This window comes from Liolophura sinensis, chromosome 13, assembly GCF_032854445.1.
Source record: "Liolophura sinensis isolate JHLJ2023 chromosome 13, CUHK_Ljap_v2, whole genome shotgun sequence".
Taxonomy (NCBI): Eukaryota; Metazoa; Mollusca; class Polyplacophora; order Chitonida; family Chitonidae; genus Liolophura; species Liolophura sinensis.
This window is the reverse complement of record NC_088307.1, coordinates 18,763,906-18,781,715: the sequence shown is the minus strand read 5'-3', so window position 1 is coordinate 18,781,715 and position 17,810 is coordinate 18,763,906. Positions and strand designations below refer to the sequence as shown.

The 17,810-nt window shown below is 38.6% G+C and overlaps 2 protein-coding genes across 2 annotated transcripts in view; one reads left to right on the top strand and one right to left on the bottom strand.

Moving 5' to 3' along the window:
• The window catches only part of LOC135480949 (abnormal spindle-like microcephaly-associated protein homolog), a 31,498-nt gene extending 20,606 nt beyond the window's left edge, over positions 1 to 10,892 (bottom strand). The window contains exons 1-8 of the mRNA XM_064760880.1: positions 10,798 to 10,892; positions 8,476 to 9,079; positions 5,137 to 7,885; positions 4,569 to 4,652; positions 3,582 to 3,731; positions 2,485 to 2,721; positions 1,027 to 1,094; positions 179 to 320 (exon numbers count right to left, since the gene is read on the bottom strand). Coding sequence (XP_064616950.1) covers positions 179 to 320; positions 1,027 to 1,094; positions 2,485 to 2,721; positions 3,582 to 3,731; positions 4,569 to 4,652; positions 5,137 to 7,885; positions 8,476 to 9,069 — 4,024 coding nt within the window. The 5' untranslated portion in view covers positions 9,070 to 9,079; positions 10,798 to 10,892. The remainder of the gene's footprint in view (positions 1 to 178; positions 321 to 1,026; positions 1,095 to 2,484; positions 2,722 to 3,581; positions 3,732 to 4,568; positions 4,653 to 5,136; positions 7,886 to 8,475; positions 9,080 to 10,797) is intronic.
• A 371-nt stretch (positions 10,893 to 11,263) lies between these two features.
• LOC135480205 (protein SLC31A2-like) lies at positions 11,264 to 17,277 on the top strand. The gene is made up of 5 exons (XM_064759976.1): positions 11,264 to 11,424; positions 12,072 to 12,150; positions 13,603 to 13,801; positions 15,717 to 15,832; positions 16,951 to 17,277. Exons 1-5 carry the CDS (start codon positions 11,401 to 11,403, stop codon positions 17,085 to 17,087), a joined length of 555 nt encoding a protein of 184 aa, XP_064616046.1. The 5' UTR covers positions 11,264 to 11,400; the 3' UTR covers positions 17,088 to 17,277.
• Positions 17,278 to 17,810: the final 533 nt, after the last annotated feature.

The window sequence follows — 17,810 nt, the reverse complement described above, 5'->3', positions numbered from 1 at the left end:
AAAACTCTTACAATAGTAGTTACATTACATCATAATACATCCCAACCCAATTTCAACAGGCTTTAAAACACTACAAGTAATACGACTCTTGCAACACACGTTAATCATTCTGTATCGGTTCTAGCTGACCAATGAAAACAGCCGTATTAGGACGTGAATATATCAATTCTTCACTAACCATCTCTGTATAAATGCGGCACTGTGGGATGAGAGAACTCCATGGAGATGTCTGGGTTACCAAGGAGACGTGTGAGGACAAATCGCGACAGGCCAATCACATCAGAGTTAGACTGAAGTGGAAGTATTTCCCCGTAGATGGTCTGAAAATTGAAATTGGTAAAAATTTGTACTCCATTTATGACCAAACAAAACCAAGGTGATTATATATGCAAAACATTTTCACTGAAGACAAAAGATCCGGGCCACGTTTTATGAAATTTCTGAAGTTTTATTACTTAACTAGGTAGAATTCTGCATGAGTACGATATAGAGTGTTTATCAAAAATAAACTCTTCTTTCTCTCAAATAAACACTACTGAAAATTGAGCTGCTCAGTTTAGCCAAACACTTTGGCTTCAAGCTAAGAAACTGAGCAAGTTTTGTGAAATCAGGTGTAGTTGTTACATAACTTTTCCGAAGACATAAGTTGTGAGAAAATGTACTGAGAAATTTTGGTAAAAGTTGCAAAAGAATGACTGTATACAGGTTCTTTTTAATATTTGATTGGTGTTTAGCAAACATACTTGAGGGTTTTCCACTGGCAGCTGTTCAGTCAGGTGTGACTGGCTGAGAAGTGACGAGCTCTTTAGGAAAATGTCAGAGCCAGCAAAAGACACCCACTTCTTCCATCATTTCAACTGATCCACCTAACATAATGCGATTGACCTTAACTTTTACCCCTTCGCCTACACCAGAAGGCAAAATTTTTTTTAGAGCTTTTTCAGTTCAGTAGAACTCCCAGAAATTGGCAAAATGTGCAACTTAGTCATTGGAAAAATTATTAAATCATTTTAATACATGACCTACCTCCAGTCCAATCCTAAGCCACAAGGTGTTGTAGGAGAGAAGCAGGTCCAGGATTTTCTGCTTCAATCCTGTGAAATACATATAAAGAGAGAGGAATAAATGGTGTTCAAGTCTAAATATAATTTCGAAGGTCTTTAAAACTGGACAAAAAAACTACATACAGTGTAGTGCTCTTGATGGCTGTTATTTAAAGAGTTAAGTTTGATTCATACATATATATAGAAAAACTTACATATTCCTGTACTTGTAATTATAAGCAAACATCACAAACCAATACATCGTGTAATCAGACACCAAATGATTGTTGAAAAGATGGGAGTGTTAGCTGGGAGGTTAAGTCCTATACATTTTTTGGGTAGTTTGACTGCATTGTCACATTTATTATTTTATGTAATATTCATTTATTTATTTGATTGGTGTTTTACGCCGTACTCAAGAATATTTCACTTACACAATGGCGGCCAGCGTTATGGTGGAAGGAAACCAGGCAGAGCCCACGAAGGAAACCCACGACCATTCACAGGTTGCTGACAGACCTTCCCACACACAAGTGGTGAGGAAGCCATCATGAGCTGGACTCGAACTCACATTGACCGCATTGGTGAGAGCTCCTGGGTCATTATGTTGTGTTGGCGTGTTAACCCCTCAGCCTAGAGGCCCCCTATTTATGTAACAGTTTCAGTATTTTTTCAATTGATACCTGCGATGTTGTCATAAATTATTTGAAGGCTATTGGTCTTTATCATAAGATATAGGTTTTAATTGTCATAAATATTTATAGATAAAAAGTTATATATACATAAAGATTTCTTGATATTCTATTTTTAAAATATGCTGGTTTTAGAGTTTTAAATGTGTTTTTGGTTGTTCTTTTCTGATTTTAAACATGTCCGAACATTTTTGTTTCGTTTTTGATGTTCTCACCACCATATCGAAAACCTCTACTGCCCTCTTTTTTAACCCTGTTCTTGCCACGATATGGCTGAAATATTGCCGATGTGGCTTTAAGCCATAATCAATCAATCATTCATTTGATACTTACTGCTACATTTATACTGAACTTGGGTAAAATTTATAATCAGATTAAACCACCGCCCTTTGACAGACACCTAAAAGATTCCCAAAATTACAGCTACAAATGAAACTAACATGAGCTTGCTACTTGATTGGCCATGGGCCATTGTGCTGGGGGTCCGTGAGATTCGTTCTCACAAAGCTCACGATGTCACAGTGAGAAGAACATACACATTCAGCATGATTCATGTTGTGCAATAAAAAAACTCACAACAAAGGAAGTCCTAATTCAAGGAAGTCTCTAGCTCTGAGAAGAAACCTCATTATATCTGCGACACTGTACTTCCTCAATGGGGTCATATTAGCGAAAGGTCGTTAAACCGTGTACATTCCAATCAAAGAAATAAAACAGAAGTATCTCATTAGACTGGTGCTTGGCCGTACCCACGTCAGCATGGACCATCCTGTCCCTCCTGACAGCAATACGGTAACTCTCCACCTCAGCCTCCAGCTTCTGAATGATGCGCACAACGCCCTCGCTCTGGTACAGCCTGCAGGCAGCGCGCCGCAGCCTGTTCATCCTGCGCCGTGCAGCATACGCCCTCAGGGACAGCACCTCTTTTGTAGGGGCAAGCCTGGTAGGTGCTCCTTTGGGGTCCAGACTGACAGACCCAGCATCGACTGTTGGGGGGGAATCAGAAATTAGAATGCAAACATATGGAATTTAACAGAACAGTGCTCAAGTATACGGAATTTTAAAATATGGAATGAAAAAGAATTATCGAAAAAAACCCCCAACAAAACATGTCTTGGATCCACAACATGTGAAGCTTTTCTCGAAACAAATGTCCTAGTCATAAGACTGATAATTGTTAAGCACAACATTAAACCTCACTCACTCACTCGAAACAAATGGATGATTTCAGCTCAAGATTGAACTGCTGGAATATCTCGCTAATCATACTAACAATGTCATATTCGTGCATCAGCCGTTACCTCCAATATACGTGTAGGACATAAACAATTATAGGAAATCTGTTATCCATGTGAACTCACCAGACTAAATATATGCATTAGTATCCAATATCAGATTCATAATCATTCACTTATTCAAATTTTCCATCCAAACAAGGCTGGAGGAAAGTAGAAAAGTTTCATGTCATTTACAATACACACATGCAAATCTGCTGCATAAAGATTGACATACTTTAAATGATCTCAAATTATGTCCATGACAAAGTTTCCCAGTTTTTCCAGATTCTGGGAGTTCTACTGATATTAGAAAGGTGGTTTGAGAGGTGTTTTGAACGTAGGATGACATCCCACTGAGAAAATATCAACTTTAGCACCAGAGGTAATATCTCATGACATTTATTTGCCTCCAAAAATGCTCTTTTGTGTTCGACTTTTTAGGTCATTTAGGGTGTACATGAAAAGGAACTCTAAAACGGAGATTATGGTTGTACGGGAAAAGGGAAAAAAATAAGCCAAAATAAAAAAAACCTAAAAACAACAAAAAAACCTGTCAGATGGGCGCTTACCTTTCACCTTCTCTGCGGTGCTGTGATATTCCTCCGGTGGGGTCAGGATGAAGTTAAGCCACTTCACAAACCCCCTCTCCTGTTTCTCTATCCAGCGTTCGTCATAGTACATGTTCTTGGCCGCAAAAGGCATCGGGTGTTTGGGCAAAGCTACGATTACGATACATAGGAAAAATTTGAAATATTTAAAAGAAAAAAAAAAAGATCTTCGCTGCGAAAGCCATGTTTGTTTTTGTAAATTGCCAAATATCATTAAAAACCTTTCATCACATTTTTGAATTTATAAAGCAGCCCACTTTTTGCAATTTGCCCAAAAACTGAAAATACGTGTAATGGCACCCATTTCTAAGAAATTTAACATGTTTAAAGTAAAAGAAAGCTAAAGCATGAAGTAAAGTTCAACATACCGACAACTGAAAACTATGTGTAAAAATACTTTCATTATTAGTGTCAAAGCACATGGGTAAAAGACATGCACCATTCCTCATAAGTATGGCTTTTTTCAGGTGTGCAGTAACTTGAGCGCATGCAAAATGTTCCCATAATTGACCCTGTGATCTTTTAGCACTTTGCGCGTGGAATCGTCATCGAATTAACTTCTAGGAGGAAGAAGAACAGGCATTATTTCCGGTTGATGGCCTTCTTAGAATTTATTAAATGCATATTAATAGTCAACATTATGAGAACTACATAATACGGATGATTCACCACATCTATTGACACGCCACCACTTCTTGTGACAACGTTACTTGTCATCCCATTCTCAGTGAGAGGTACTGTGGTGTCTTTGAGAGACTGAACACTTGTGACCAATGTGTGGGACTTTCAGTTTACATACTGGCAACAATATTGAATACGACTGGTCAAATGGGTGCCTTGATTGACAGTTCGGAAGGGGGCATTATTGTTATAATTAGAAAATGCACCAAGGTGTATGGTTAATGTTGGTTCAGAGATTACGACAATGCAGTGAGAATTTCTACTTACCTGTTTGTCCACGTTTAACAAGGACCAAGCGACTCTGAGCCAATCCTGGCCGTCCACTGAACTTTGGTTTGTCTCTACGGTTACCTACAACAGAAATATGCAAATTACTAATGATTATGTAGGGGGTCCCTTCACTGCCAAGGTGTTTTATAGGTTCTTCAAGAACACAACAAGTCCTTGTGAGTTAGTCAAGCTCTTAACTATTTGCAGTTTTAAGTTAGCAGGGTGAAAATAGTGTCATAAAAGCATTAATATTTTATTTGTGTAAAGTACGCTAAATGTACTATTTCGTCTGGTCAATCCCGGGAAATATACAGGGCTTTTCTTTGAAAAAAAATTAAAGAAGCTGATATGCGACTCCTAAAAAAACCTCCACAAAAATATCATTCCTGGTGTAGAAATGTGTTGTTCTTGATTTCTCTTAATGTTAATATCTTAATATTACAGGAATTTTCCTCAAACAGTAACCGTAACTCAGTAATGTTTGTGATACACAAATAGTTATGGTTTCTATACTGCATGGAAAAGATAAGGCAGAAATTTGAAAAGTAAAGAATTTGTGTCATACCAGTTTTGATGCTCGAGTCAGTTGCACGCCTCATCCTGGTCTTTGGCATCCCGGACGCTGTGGACTCAGAAACTTTAGGTCGTTTGCCGAGCCTGTCCGGATTTGTACGATTCAAAACCGCTGAGCTATCACTATGGTAACGCTTTTTCTGTGAGGTGACCATGTCATAAGTGCTTGTGCAATTACCTTCTTGAGTATCAATGTCTGTTGTTGCAAGTTGCCGGCGAAGAATTCTTTGCTTTTCGATGCCAGCCTCGCATCGAGCTGGGGTGTACTGAATGGCTTTGTTGCTGTGGCAAATAAACCTTTCTTCTCTGTCAATAGCTGGTGACACTTTCTTGACTTCATAGGCAAGAGAATTCTCTGCAGTCTTCCCTTGTTTCTGGCGAGATACTTCTACCTCGGACTTACTTTCTAGTACGCTTCCTTGAATCTCACCACATACTTTCTTGACTTCAGAAGCTGAAGATTCCTCCAAAGACCCAAGTCTTTCTGAAATTTTGGCAGCAGCCAATACGGGCAGGGCATTGTCACCAGCACCAGGGGCAGATGACTCAGGTGTTCCATTTGTACTTGAGCCAGAGTCAGAACTGCAGACATATTCCAGTGAGATTTTTGAAAGTGCGTCTGATCCAGTGGACTGATCGAATGTTGAATTGTTGTCCCCAGAGGCCTTTTTGTCTGACAGACAATGGTAGCTCCTAGATGCACTGTCATGTCGGTGCACTGGTGTGGAGTCACACCAGGAAACAGAGTGCGGTGTTCCCGGGCTGTTGAGCATCTTCTCAAATAGCGATTTACCAGACAGGGATGATTTCAACAAAGCCTCAGATGGCTTGTGTTTTGTTACCGTCATTGTCCCTCTTCTTGTGGTGTCAGGATAAGGGCTTGTGGGAAGGGGTTGCGGAGAGCCGATATCAGTTTCTACAAATCTGTCAGGGGAGGCAACTTTTTCAGCCTTCAGAGGGGAAACAGGGAACAGTTCTGTGGCATTGGATTCCGTTGTTGCCACACTTCTTTCACTACTCTTATCTACCACATCTGGCTTTGCCTTCGTCACGGTTGTGGAATCTACAACCGGAGTAACCAACTTCTTCGGAACAGGTGACAAAGGAACATTTTTACCTTTGCTAGGCAGGACACTGACCAAGGAGTTCTCCTTTTTCTGTTTGGCTGATTTCAAAACTTTTGGTTTCCGGACAACAATGGTCAGTCTTGAGGGATTCGTTTCATCACCAACCTCCAGAGGTTGGGCTACGATGTTTGGGGAGTCTGCATGGGGTGAAAAGACCACGGTACTGTTTTCCGATCGAGGTTTAGCATCCAAACTTTTTCTCTTAGGCTTGGTTTTATTGACAGCAGACATGACCTTGCCAATGACCTTGGAGCCAGCTTTCTGGAACCTTTGCACAGATGAGGCAGGTTTTCCAGATTTGGATTTGTTATTCACAAGAAAGGTGGTCCTTCTTGGGGTCTGAGAGTCAGGAATATCTGAAAATAACTTCTTCTGGTGGTTTGACTTTGTTCCACTTCTGCGTTGAGTCTTGGTTTTAACAACAGCCGATGAAGTTCGTCTTTGCTTGCCATCAAATTTACCTTTCGTAAAGACAGGAAAGTTTGTGCAGGCTGTTACTGGTGATGACTTCCAGTCAGTAGGTGGAAGCTCCCCTCCAGTCAAGCTTTTACGCACGAAACCAAGCTGCCTCACCATAATTTCATGTGGAACCGAATTATTAAGGACCATTCCTGGGCTTGGAACTTTATTACTGACCGAAGTCACACTCAAGGTGTCCGGAGTGTTGGACATGCTGTCCCTGATAAACGACATGGGGCTGACATGGACCTGTGGCGTGAATGCCCTGCTTCTACTGGCTGGTGGTGTTGCCATGGTGATAGTGTTTTGGGTAAATGTCTGGGTCATTGTGTGCATGGTTATGGTTTCGCCGATTTGGATTTCTGATCCTGTTTTGTCTGAATGAGTTATTGTCGATCCTCTGAAAACCTCAACAGACTGTTCTGATGACTTGAAAACATGAGTCATCATTTCTTGTTCAAGGAATTTTGTCTGGTCTGGTGTGGAAATCGCTCCAAAGTTTTCGCGAACAAATGTGTTGGGTGAAATGCACTCGCTGGCTATCGAATGTTCGGACAGTTTGGCAGGTGTTGTATTGAATGCAGCGCCTTTCACAGAGACATTTTCAGAAATAAAAGATTCTTCAACAGATTCAAAATCAAGTTTGTCGACAATGTTTGTTGTCAATTTTTCACATGGCTCTCTTGTTGTTTCGCTGGGGAGAGATGCAAATTTGGTGTCAGAAGTGGGAGAGCTTTGATGTGCAATGCTTGGTGACAAGTTGGTAAGAACAGTGGTCCTATCTGGAGTGTCCTCTGTCAGTCCTATCTTTGTGAACGTTGTTGAACGGCGAACAGAATTTCTGTGTTTTAACTGCTGCTTTGTCATGCCTTCACTGTCTCTTTCTGCAGGAGTGCTTGATGTTGGAGGCTCTGTATTTGTCACGAGAGGAGAGGAGATCTCATGAGTAATATTCCCACTAACTTCAGCATTTGGTGCCACGTTTTCTGCCTCCAAATTTGACCTTGATGCCTGCTTGTTGTAGCCAGTCAGTACAACATTCTTCTTTGAAGAGTTGGATCGTCTTGGAGTGTAAGACTGCTTGATGTTGGAAAAGTTTTGTGTGTGTAGAACAGAAAAAGGCTTCTTCACCCGGGATGATAGGAGACCCTTTCTCTGTTGACAAAAATAATAAAATAAAAACCATAACTCAAATTATTTCATTAAAAGGCAACACCATCCTCAATCTATTTCTGATGTGATTTGTAGATTTCTGTGTAAATTATTTAATTACCTTAACACTTAGTAGGTCTTCTGTTAAATGTATGTATGTATAAATGTACGTCGTACTTAACTTTTCAGTCACATGTAAAACTTTAGTCATTAGGTGTGTGTACATGATGTGTCTTCATGTGGCAAGGCGAGACCATGCTGCCAGTGCTGCCGCCACTGAAGTAGTTTTGTTTTTTCATTAAACTTTCAAAAACAATTGACACATGTACACAAGATAATTACATATTCAAGCCATCAATAAAAATATGTTTGTTTGGCATAACCAAGCAGACACTTGAAAAAAAGGGCTCCACTCTAAAGCTTTCATTTTTATTTCCCCGTGCTGTAAATTTCTTTAAAACACCTATGCTCTTTATTGGCAAGAATAAAAGGAAAGAAATTTCAACCGACTGACCATTCGTCGTATTGCACCCAACTAAGAATTTTTTATTTATGGCCATACTCCTACACTCTGCCAAATTTACAATACTTACATCTCTTCTCTTCTGTGGCGGTGCAATCACCTGACCAAAGACAATGGCTTGTAGACGATAAACACCATCGATCAAAAACAGAAACATTTCTCGATAAGGTCCTTCGTCTTCTGGCTGCCATGTTATTGTCAAGACAACAGAACGCTCTGCCTCTACGACAAACTGTGCCAGATCCGAGGAAAACTTTTTCTTGCTTGGAACTCTCTCAACCATGACCTGCTGATCATAATCATGTGGATTACTGATCAATAGTTGACGTCGCCTGGTAACACCTGGCTTCATCTTCCCGAAGTCGATCCTGGGAGGATTCGTAAAGTGTGTCAAAGTCAAAATTTCCATGTCTTCTTCATCTAATGATGTTGTACGATGTTGAGCTGGCTTCTCTCTTGTTGGTTCTTCGGCTATTTCAAGCGTTTTGGTTGGTGGGTTTTCAAACCATGACCTTCGACCCTTGCTTTGAACAGCAGGTTTCTCCTGCAACACATGTTTAGGTACAGCTGTGGGAGCAGCATCATCGTGGTTACTGAATCCTGTTGAATCCAAAGACGCCCATATAGCATCAATGTTTTCAAGATTTGCCAGTCTGGAGTCCATCCTGGGTCATCTGAAATTTGCAGATATTTAATCTGATTATAACAGGTAAGTAATTATGATTACAATGACGATGAGAGATGTTAAAATGTGGATTTGATGAGGTAAATGGAAAATCCATATAGGCTGTAATCTGTTCTTCACCACAATAACAAATGGCGGGATCTCTAACTAGAGTTCAGCAGCCATGATTATGGTGTATCCAAATATTTCTTAACTTACTAGCCAGTGTATATTGTTCTCATATCGATCCAACAGTCCAGATCATGCTACTGTATGTGTACTATATAAATCACGAAGGACAAAATCAAAAATAAAGTTTGACTGATCTTACAGAATAAATCATTTCTCCTTTCGTTTTACACTCAAGTTTACTTTGTGACACCCTGTGAGTCTTATGCTGCCAACAGTCTGCTGGAATTATCCACAATTTGAACAGAATCCATCAGAACGTCAGCATGTAGGTAAGTGGTTTATCTTCACGCAGCACCATTGTTTTCTGTCTATTCCATCCCATATTATGACATACGTGATATTAATTATGAGACAAAGTAGACAGAAAAGAATGCTGCACTGGTAAATCACTACCTTAATTCCTCAGCCTTTCCAGAGCAACTTTCAGTGCTATTTATGCTAGTTTATAGTTTGTTTCTGCGAAAACAAAACAAAACAAGAATAACGCCTTCAGAATATGCTTGAAACAAGACCTCAGAAACATATGAAAAAGTTGAAGAATTACAGTAATCTATGTGTTGACGTGTGTAAATCTTGATATATTTTGTCGCCATTGTTGATATTTTTTGGCAAACTACTAGCTGTGTGAGATTTGCATTACGCCATTCTGACATTCATCATAACACCGAGTCCATCTCCGCATATCTGTGCACTCCAACTTGATGGAGCTGATCTCGATAAGGTGCATGCTCACGGCACCCAAACTTACCTGCACTACAAATACAAGTTCTTTTTTATGTATTTTTGAATTAAGAAGGTTAAAGTTGTTCTTGGAGACAGCAACTGAAATACATGTATAATAGTTTTCTTGAGGATTTCAATACCAAAACTCAGTTGCATGTCAAACCCAGAAGTAGGTCAGGTGGCACTTCAAAATGGCTGTCGACGATGAGGCACTTGCTACCACCAAAGTTATAGCAGTCAATGTGACCACCCCTGCAGCGAGTTAATTAGTTTCATAGGTGTGGATAGTAAATTTAAATGACAGTATTAGAGATTCTACCAACATAATAACACATAAAAGAGCAGAGGAGGTGAGTTAGAGAGTCATGGGCGGGGAGGTGATGGGAGTTTGAAGTCCATGCTACGTTTTTTGAAAAGCGTTGATGGACTCAGTGTTACCATGAATGTCAGAATTTTAAAATATCACACTATGTCCATCTAGATGGACTACTTATTTTCAGGCTTACGAGTTTATAGGATTATATAGAGTATGCTGTTAGTGTTAAAGGCCTCTCATGACATCCATCTTTATTTTCTAATTTAGTGACATCATTAAATCGGAGTTTTGTGTTTCTATTATTTTCTAAATGTTATAAAATAATTAAGATCAGTGTGACTTAATTCAACAATGATGGACAACGTCATTCTGAAAACAACAACAACACAGTACAAACACGACATTCAAAACACTGTGTTTCATTTGTAACTTTGGAAATTGAGAAGCGTAAGACAAAGTTTAAGGTTAATGTAAACTTCCACTTTTTAACTACGAACCTGATAACCACGGGTTAAAATCTGCTTCTCTAAATTCTCATTAACATTGAGAAATTCGCATAAAACATCACTCCTGCTCCTTCCATCGATGTTTTCGAATCCGAATTTCGAACTTAATCAGAATGACCAATCAAAACGTACGAGCTTTAAATTCATTGTCCAATCAAATGCTAGTTTTAATCAAGTTGTCGTCACGTTGACCTTAAACTCCTCGCAGTGTAAAATGTTCATTGTTCAGGTTTTCTCTTTATTCTGACTTCTAAACTTTATCAGCAGCACTTGAAAATATCTATAAGGTATCTAATTTTGTAAAACAAATAAAACGTGGAAATAACTTGTGCAAAAAACGACTTCAACAAGCACTTTTATGTCAAAAACGTAAAATATGTAGCTCGGTGGTGAAAGAATGCTGACCCGGAAGTACTCGCTATGTCATATGACAACAAATCACGAAGTCAGCTGAAGATAGATAACTTTCAAAATGTCAAAAGGCGTATCTGAAGCCGCAAATCTGTCGATAATTTTGTGACTGCAGTTTCATGTTGTACAAAAGGACACTGATGAGCAGAGTTAACTGGGGAAGTCCTGCTTGAAGTTGTCAACATGATGAACATGGAGTGCATGAATGTAAGTTAGCAAAACATTCTGATCTTAGTCTTGTTTGTAAAAGTAAATCGAAATCGAAATCGAAAAAACAGCTACGAGAGTAAGTACATATTTTTCTCCATTGCAGGCTTATCTAATGATTATACCATGCTTGTATATATTTAGCAGTTATATCTAGGTTTACTGATATTGTCATCACATGTAGATCCCATTATGTGTGAGTTATTGAATTTTACCATTTATTATTCTTTTTTGATGGGCTGTATTTCTTTAAAATACATTGCTAAATTCCCATGATGATGTATACATGCAGTAACACTTTTGTTTTACTCATATGAGCCACATGCACAATTAGAAAACAGCTGACTACATTACATGATAAAGCATTACATTACCATTACATGATAATGCATTACATTATCATTACAGTATGACAAAGCATTACATTACCATTACATGATAATGCATTACATTATCATTACAGTATGATAAAGCATTACGTGATAATGCATGTGCAAAATCTTGTCCAACACATTGATCTGTGTTTGCAGGTTGTATATGCACATTGAGGCTTTCTGAACCAACACGATGGCATGGAAGTAACATTAGCACTTAGGACCTAGCATACGAAAAGAATGTGTCAAAATGTTATTGTCTGTCACTTCCAGATGCACATGTACTTTGTCTCTGGGCCGAACATCACTTGCTTCCTGTTCAAAGGCTGGACTACACATGGAGATATTTCCGGTATGGGAACAGTTTAATTCATCTCATGCACAATATCAAATATTGATCGTCAACACACATCTCTTAACAAGAGTTACCTAATATGTCATTATTTAAGCCTGCAAATAAGCAGCAGGACAAAGATAATGTGTTGCACCAAAATGTATATTGACAGGGGACAAGTGTTTGGTATAAAACAAAACTGCCTTGTAAATAACATTGAAATATTTTGGATAATGTAAGTAGCTAGACGATTTGCACCAACGTAAAAGTTATTTCCAGGCTTGCATTATACATGTACTTCTGGGAATTTTTAATACTAAGAATTGGTTAATGCGTCATTACTGCTGAGAACTTTAAAGTATGGCATTCAAGTAATAAAAACATACATTAGTGTTTGTAAAGCTGTCTTCAACTTACATAACCATCTGATTATGTTGTATTAAACATCAGTATAAAGCAGGCATTTGTTAACAAGCAATGTATACAGACTTTTTTTCAGACCAGTATACATTGAGAGGTCATCTATTCAAATGCAGCTCCCGTTGTTTGGCTGCAGCAGATTATCAGGAGATTTGTCATGTTTCACACAAAATTCCTCCTGTCATGCCTCTTTTATTTCACTGATTTATTTATTTATTTGATTGGTGTGTTACGCCGCACTCAAGCATATTTCAATTATTCGACGTCGGCCAGCATTATGGTGGAAGGAAACCAGGCAGAGCCTGGGATAAACAAACGACCATCCGCAAGTTGCTGCCAGACCTCCCCATGTACGGCCGGAGAGGAAGCCAGCATGAGCTGGACTTAAACTCACAGTGACCGCATTGGGATCATTGTGCAGTGCAGACACGCTAAACACCTCAGCCACGGAGGTCCTCGAAATAACATTGAGCACCGTATAAAACACTATGCATTCAATTAAGTAATTAGATAGGATTTAAAGAGTTAATCTATGATACGTGTGCATTAGTCAAAAAGAATATTGGTACTATTTTGACTTTCTGTTTTTAACTCTTCTAACATGAGTGAAAAATGAAATCTAAAGTCCCTGCTTGAACAAAATAGGCTCAGAAAAAGCTCCCACTCTCAGTGTTTTGTGGAGCCTTGGTGACGACAAGCAATCAGCGGCACTCCTGTGGCCATTCACACAGTCTCTACATTCAGTGAAGGACACTTGTCTTCCACCAACAAGGTGTGTACATATGTGCATCTCACATGTGAAAGTAACTTGCCAGAGGTTGGTGATCTACCCTGCAGGCTGTCTGATTTCCTCCATCCATAATGCTGAATGTGGTTGTAGAAGTTGAAAGTTGTTGGATATGGCATTAAAAGGCTGGTCAATGAAATGAAACGTAAAAAAAATAAAAGATAAATGATTGGAAACTCTCTTTAACATGTCAGGCAAAATCTCTTATTTAGATTATTACATACAAGTTTGAGGAACTGCTTTTCTTCTCAATCTCTCTACAGGTGTTGCAGTGATCTGTGTGGCTGTGATGGCTGTTTGTATCTTGCTGGACACTCTGAAGACACTAGTGCTCTATCTGCATGTGAAGTCTGGACAGAACCCACTGACCATCTCCCAGACCAATGACAACGTCCAGGACCGATCTCCATTACTGTCCTCATTGATAATCCCTGCCAACATTACAGAGATCAAGAGGAGAAGGTACCATAAGACCGGCATGGAGTTTGGAATGTATTGAGTAGACGAAATCAAGGAAATGAAGGTCATGTAATGAGAAATCTTGAGATTAATGAGAATTTTCTTCGAAATGATACGACTGAACCATCAACACGAGTCCATGTCATGATCTTTTCTGAAATGAAATTCGTGATAATGAAGGGCAATTTGACCACTCCTATGAATGGATTTTGATTGCACAAATAAAATATATGCAGTGTCACAGAGGAGGATGTCATCTGGGGTGAAAAATCCTGTGTGACATATTTCTTGTTCTGAAAATTGTTCCTCCAAATTAAAATGTGATAGTGATTATGAAATTTTTGAAAAAGACAATTGAATAAAGACAGTTCTATGGTTCCTTCATTTGTAACGTGATACACGTGTATCATATTATAATGCATAAATGAATTATTTGTATATCCCAACATCATCAGATTTATACGATTTCAAAAATCTGAATTAGACTGGGACAAAAAAAGATTTCAACTCACAGTGTTGAGCCTCAATACTCAATAATCAGATGACCCATGAAGGGAGATTGTAATGCCTTGCTTTTTAGTGTAAGAATTATGCAAAGTTTATGTATGTTTTAAATGAGAATCTCAATTTAGTAGCTGTATTTTCATGAAATGTAGGTAAGTTTTAGAAATTTTATTTATGCAGAATTTTGAACCACTACTCCAAAATTACTACTGAAAATATATTAAACCTACAGTAGGCAAGGTGTTGAATTTAAAATGTGCCAAAATGGGGAACCCTTCTCACCTATAGTAATTTGGGCCTAGAATGTATAGTCTTTTGTTCATTTCTGAATTTGCAATGACATTTTGTAGACAAACTGCATATTACTCTTCAGTTACAAGAGACCAGTGGTAAGTTCAGTTTAGCTTGGGTCTGAGTGGTCATGCTAAACACCCATCCACAGATTATAATTATTGTTGAGTACGACGTTAAACCCCAAGCACTCACTCACTCACTCACTCAGATTATAATTCTCTAATCCCTCAACCTCTTTGCGTATGAAAGAGCAACTTTCAGTGCCATTTTTGCACATTTCTAATTTCATTATGGAGACAAAAAAAAACTACATTGGTTGGAGGTGGCCAGTTTCAGGGCTTCACAAAAACTATAGTTTAATCAGTCTACATAGAATAATGCATTTAGAGTATGCTGAGTACAACGTTAATCCCCAAACACTCACTCACTCACTCACTCACTCACTCACTCACTCACTCACTCTGAGTATACTTGAATAGACACCTTTGCAAACAGGCAAGATGGTCAAAGAATTACAGCCTAACATCTAAATGGTTTCAAAAATTGTGAACATTTTGAAAGAATACCTTTTTCTTCTAACATTTGGAACACCTGGTCTGCTCATTTTAGCATATAAATATATGTAATTCTAGCAGGAATACTGAGTTTCTTTTTTCTCACATGGTTAGACCATCTAACGAACAACATGCTCATATCTGTACTTTTCCAAAAAGCTGGTACAGAAGTGTACTATTCTACTTTCAACACAACTTATATCTGTCCCAAATTTTAGAAGAATTGTGGTAACCATCAGGGACTCGTAAAATTCCATCTTGCCTGAAAGTATAATGTCCAAAGAAGAAGAAAGCAGTGTCTTCTACTGCCATTGGGACCTTTTGTGTAGTTCATCCTTGGGTCTCTCCTTGAAATATATATCATTATATATGTCACCGGTAACCTTTTTTTTCCTCTCCAGAAGTAGGTGGGAAGGTATTCCAGCAACCTTCGGATGGTCAAGGGTTTCCCCCGGTTTCCACCTACCATAATGCTGGTCGCCGTCGTATAAGTGAAATATTCTTGAGTACGGCGTAAAACACCAGTCAAATAAATAAATAATGTAACATTTTTTTTTTCTTTGCAGGCTTAAGTTCCATGTAGTAGAGACCTTAATACACATACTGAACACAGCCTTAGCCTACACAATCATGTTGGCAGTGATGTCTTACAGCTTATGGGTGGGGCTTTCAGTTGCTGTGGGTAAGTCGACATTTCACTACTGCCTGTTACATATGCATAACACTGGTAACATGTTGATGGAAGTTACAGGCACTGAACAAAGGAGTGGAGATAGTTTGCACACGTATTCAGTACTACTGACCTTACATGAAACCCACTGAAACTAGGATGTACAAGTAGCTTGAAACAGAATGCAAAAATAGTACAACAGGGAATAAGTCTGTTTTATCTTACTTCAGTTTGATTTAGCTTAAGTTTATATTTAATGACAGGGTGAAGCATCATTGAAATAAATATATATTTTTTATGCCATATGTTTTGTAAAAATTTGATATGCTTGTATTCAAGGAGATTGACTTGCTGATATTTTTCAAATTGCTCGGGGCCTCCGTGGCTCAGTTTGGTTAGCGCGCTAGCGCAGCGTAATGACCCAAGAGTCTCTCACCAATGCGGTCGCTGTGAGTTCAAGTCCAGCTCATTCTGGCTTCCTCTCCGGCCGTATGTGGGAAGGTCTGCCAGCAACCTGCGGATGGTCGTGGGTTTCCCCCGGGCTGTGCCCGGTTTCCGCCCACCATAATGCTGGCCGCCGTCGTATAAGTGAAATATTCTTGAGTACGGCGTAAAACCTATCAAAAAAAAAAAAAAAAAAAAAAAAAAAATCATATTGCTCTTTTCTGAATCCGTACATCAAACATCAAAGCTAATTTGAAAGAACTATGACATAATATGTTTGGCTTCTACTTCCAATAAGAAAGGGACAGTAAGATTATGAAATGGAATAGAGTGGAATAATCCATGTGGATCAAGGGAGATAACCTGTTCCATATATGCACACTCAGGGTAGGTAACTCCTGATTGGGTAGCCTCCCCAATTTAATCCTTCTGTTAAGTGTTTAGGTGGGGATTCCTGTCTGTTCTTGTCTGACACTTCAAATAGATGAATATTGACATTAGAACTGGCCTGCTATAAGGAATCAGTCTCTACATATAACCAAAAAATGTTAAAGTAAATGTAAGTGAAACATTTGTACTTGTGTCAAAGAGAGGTAACATTTTTTATGACCCTTTATAAGCTCTGCCATATTTTTCTGTCATTGTTAACGTCCATTTTTATCATGTGGATGTGTTTTTTTTTCTAGGTTCTGGCATCAGTTATTACATCCATGGGGCTGTGCGGGCTTCCATCCAATCACAGTCCTCAAAAAGAATCATTACCCATTCACCAGATTCAAGCAGAAACGAAGTGCCTTCATTGTGTGGACGGGTCATGTCATAACAAGATTATGGGTTATGTGGTTACTTCCCTTAGTTAGCCTGAATGCATGATAAGATACATCCAGTTGGGATGTTTTAAGGGTTGTTTCCCCTGAGCGTATTCTCTTGCTGGGAAGGAGTGAAAAGCTTTTTATTTTTTCACTGAATTACACTGTATATGTATTTTCATTCCAAAAACTGCAGTGTACAGATTGTTACATAATAAGTTACATAATAGGGACATAATTAACATCTCAAAGTTTTTTTAGCCTCGCTGTACAAAGTACAGGCATAGCTTGTGCAATATAATGCGTATCAGAACAGTCCAAGAACAGTGAAAGCAATGTTAAGGTAACTATTACGTGTTGTGTCTCCAAAACTACTGCATTACAAAATGTAAATTACAAAATTCTTACTGCATTTTGTATTAGAATCAATGTTAAGTAAAATGTTAAAAATTGTTTTCAGCTCGGGTTTTTGCAGACATGTAAAGCACAATAACACAAGGGGGATGTTCCTGGATTTGTTCTGTTTGAATAGTTACAACCAGAAATTATAAAAGCTGTAACCTTCATGTCCTTTTTTTTCCTATTAAAATCAAGGTTAATGGAATTTTTTTTAAGTACTTTATGAATATAACTGAAGTTTTGCATTCATATGTTTAATCCTATTTTATTGACTGTCCATTCATTATTCGGTCAGTTCAGGATATTTGGGACAGTTAAGTTGAAGATAGGTTTATCCT

Bases quoted from the DNA above. Each gene is read 5' to 3' on its own strand.
- LOC135480205 (XM_064759976.1), top strand. From the start codon at position 11,401: ATGATGAACATGGAGTGCATGAAT. The intron at 11,425-12,071 runs GTAAGTTAGCAA...TGTCACTTCCAG, and splicing joins TGAACATGGAGTGCATGAAT to ATGCACATGTACTTTGTCTC. The intron at 15,833-16,950 runs GTAAGTCGACAT...TTTTTTTTCTAG, and splicing joins GGGGCTTTCAGTTGCTGTGG to GTTCTGGCATCAGTTATTAC.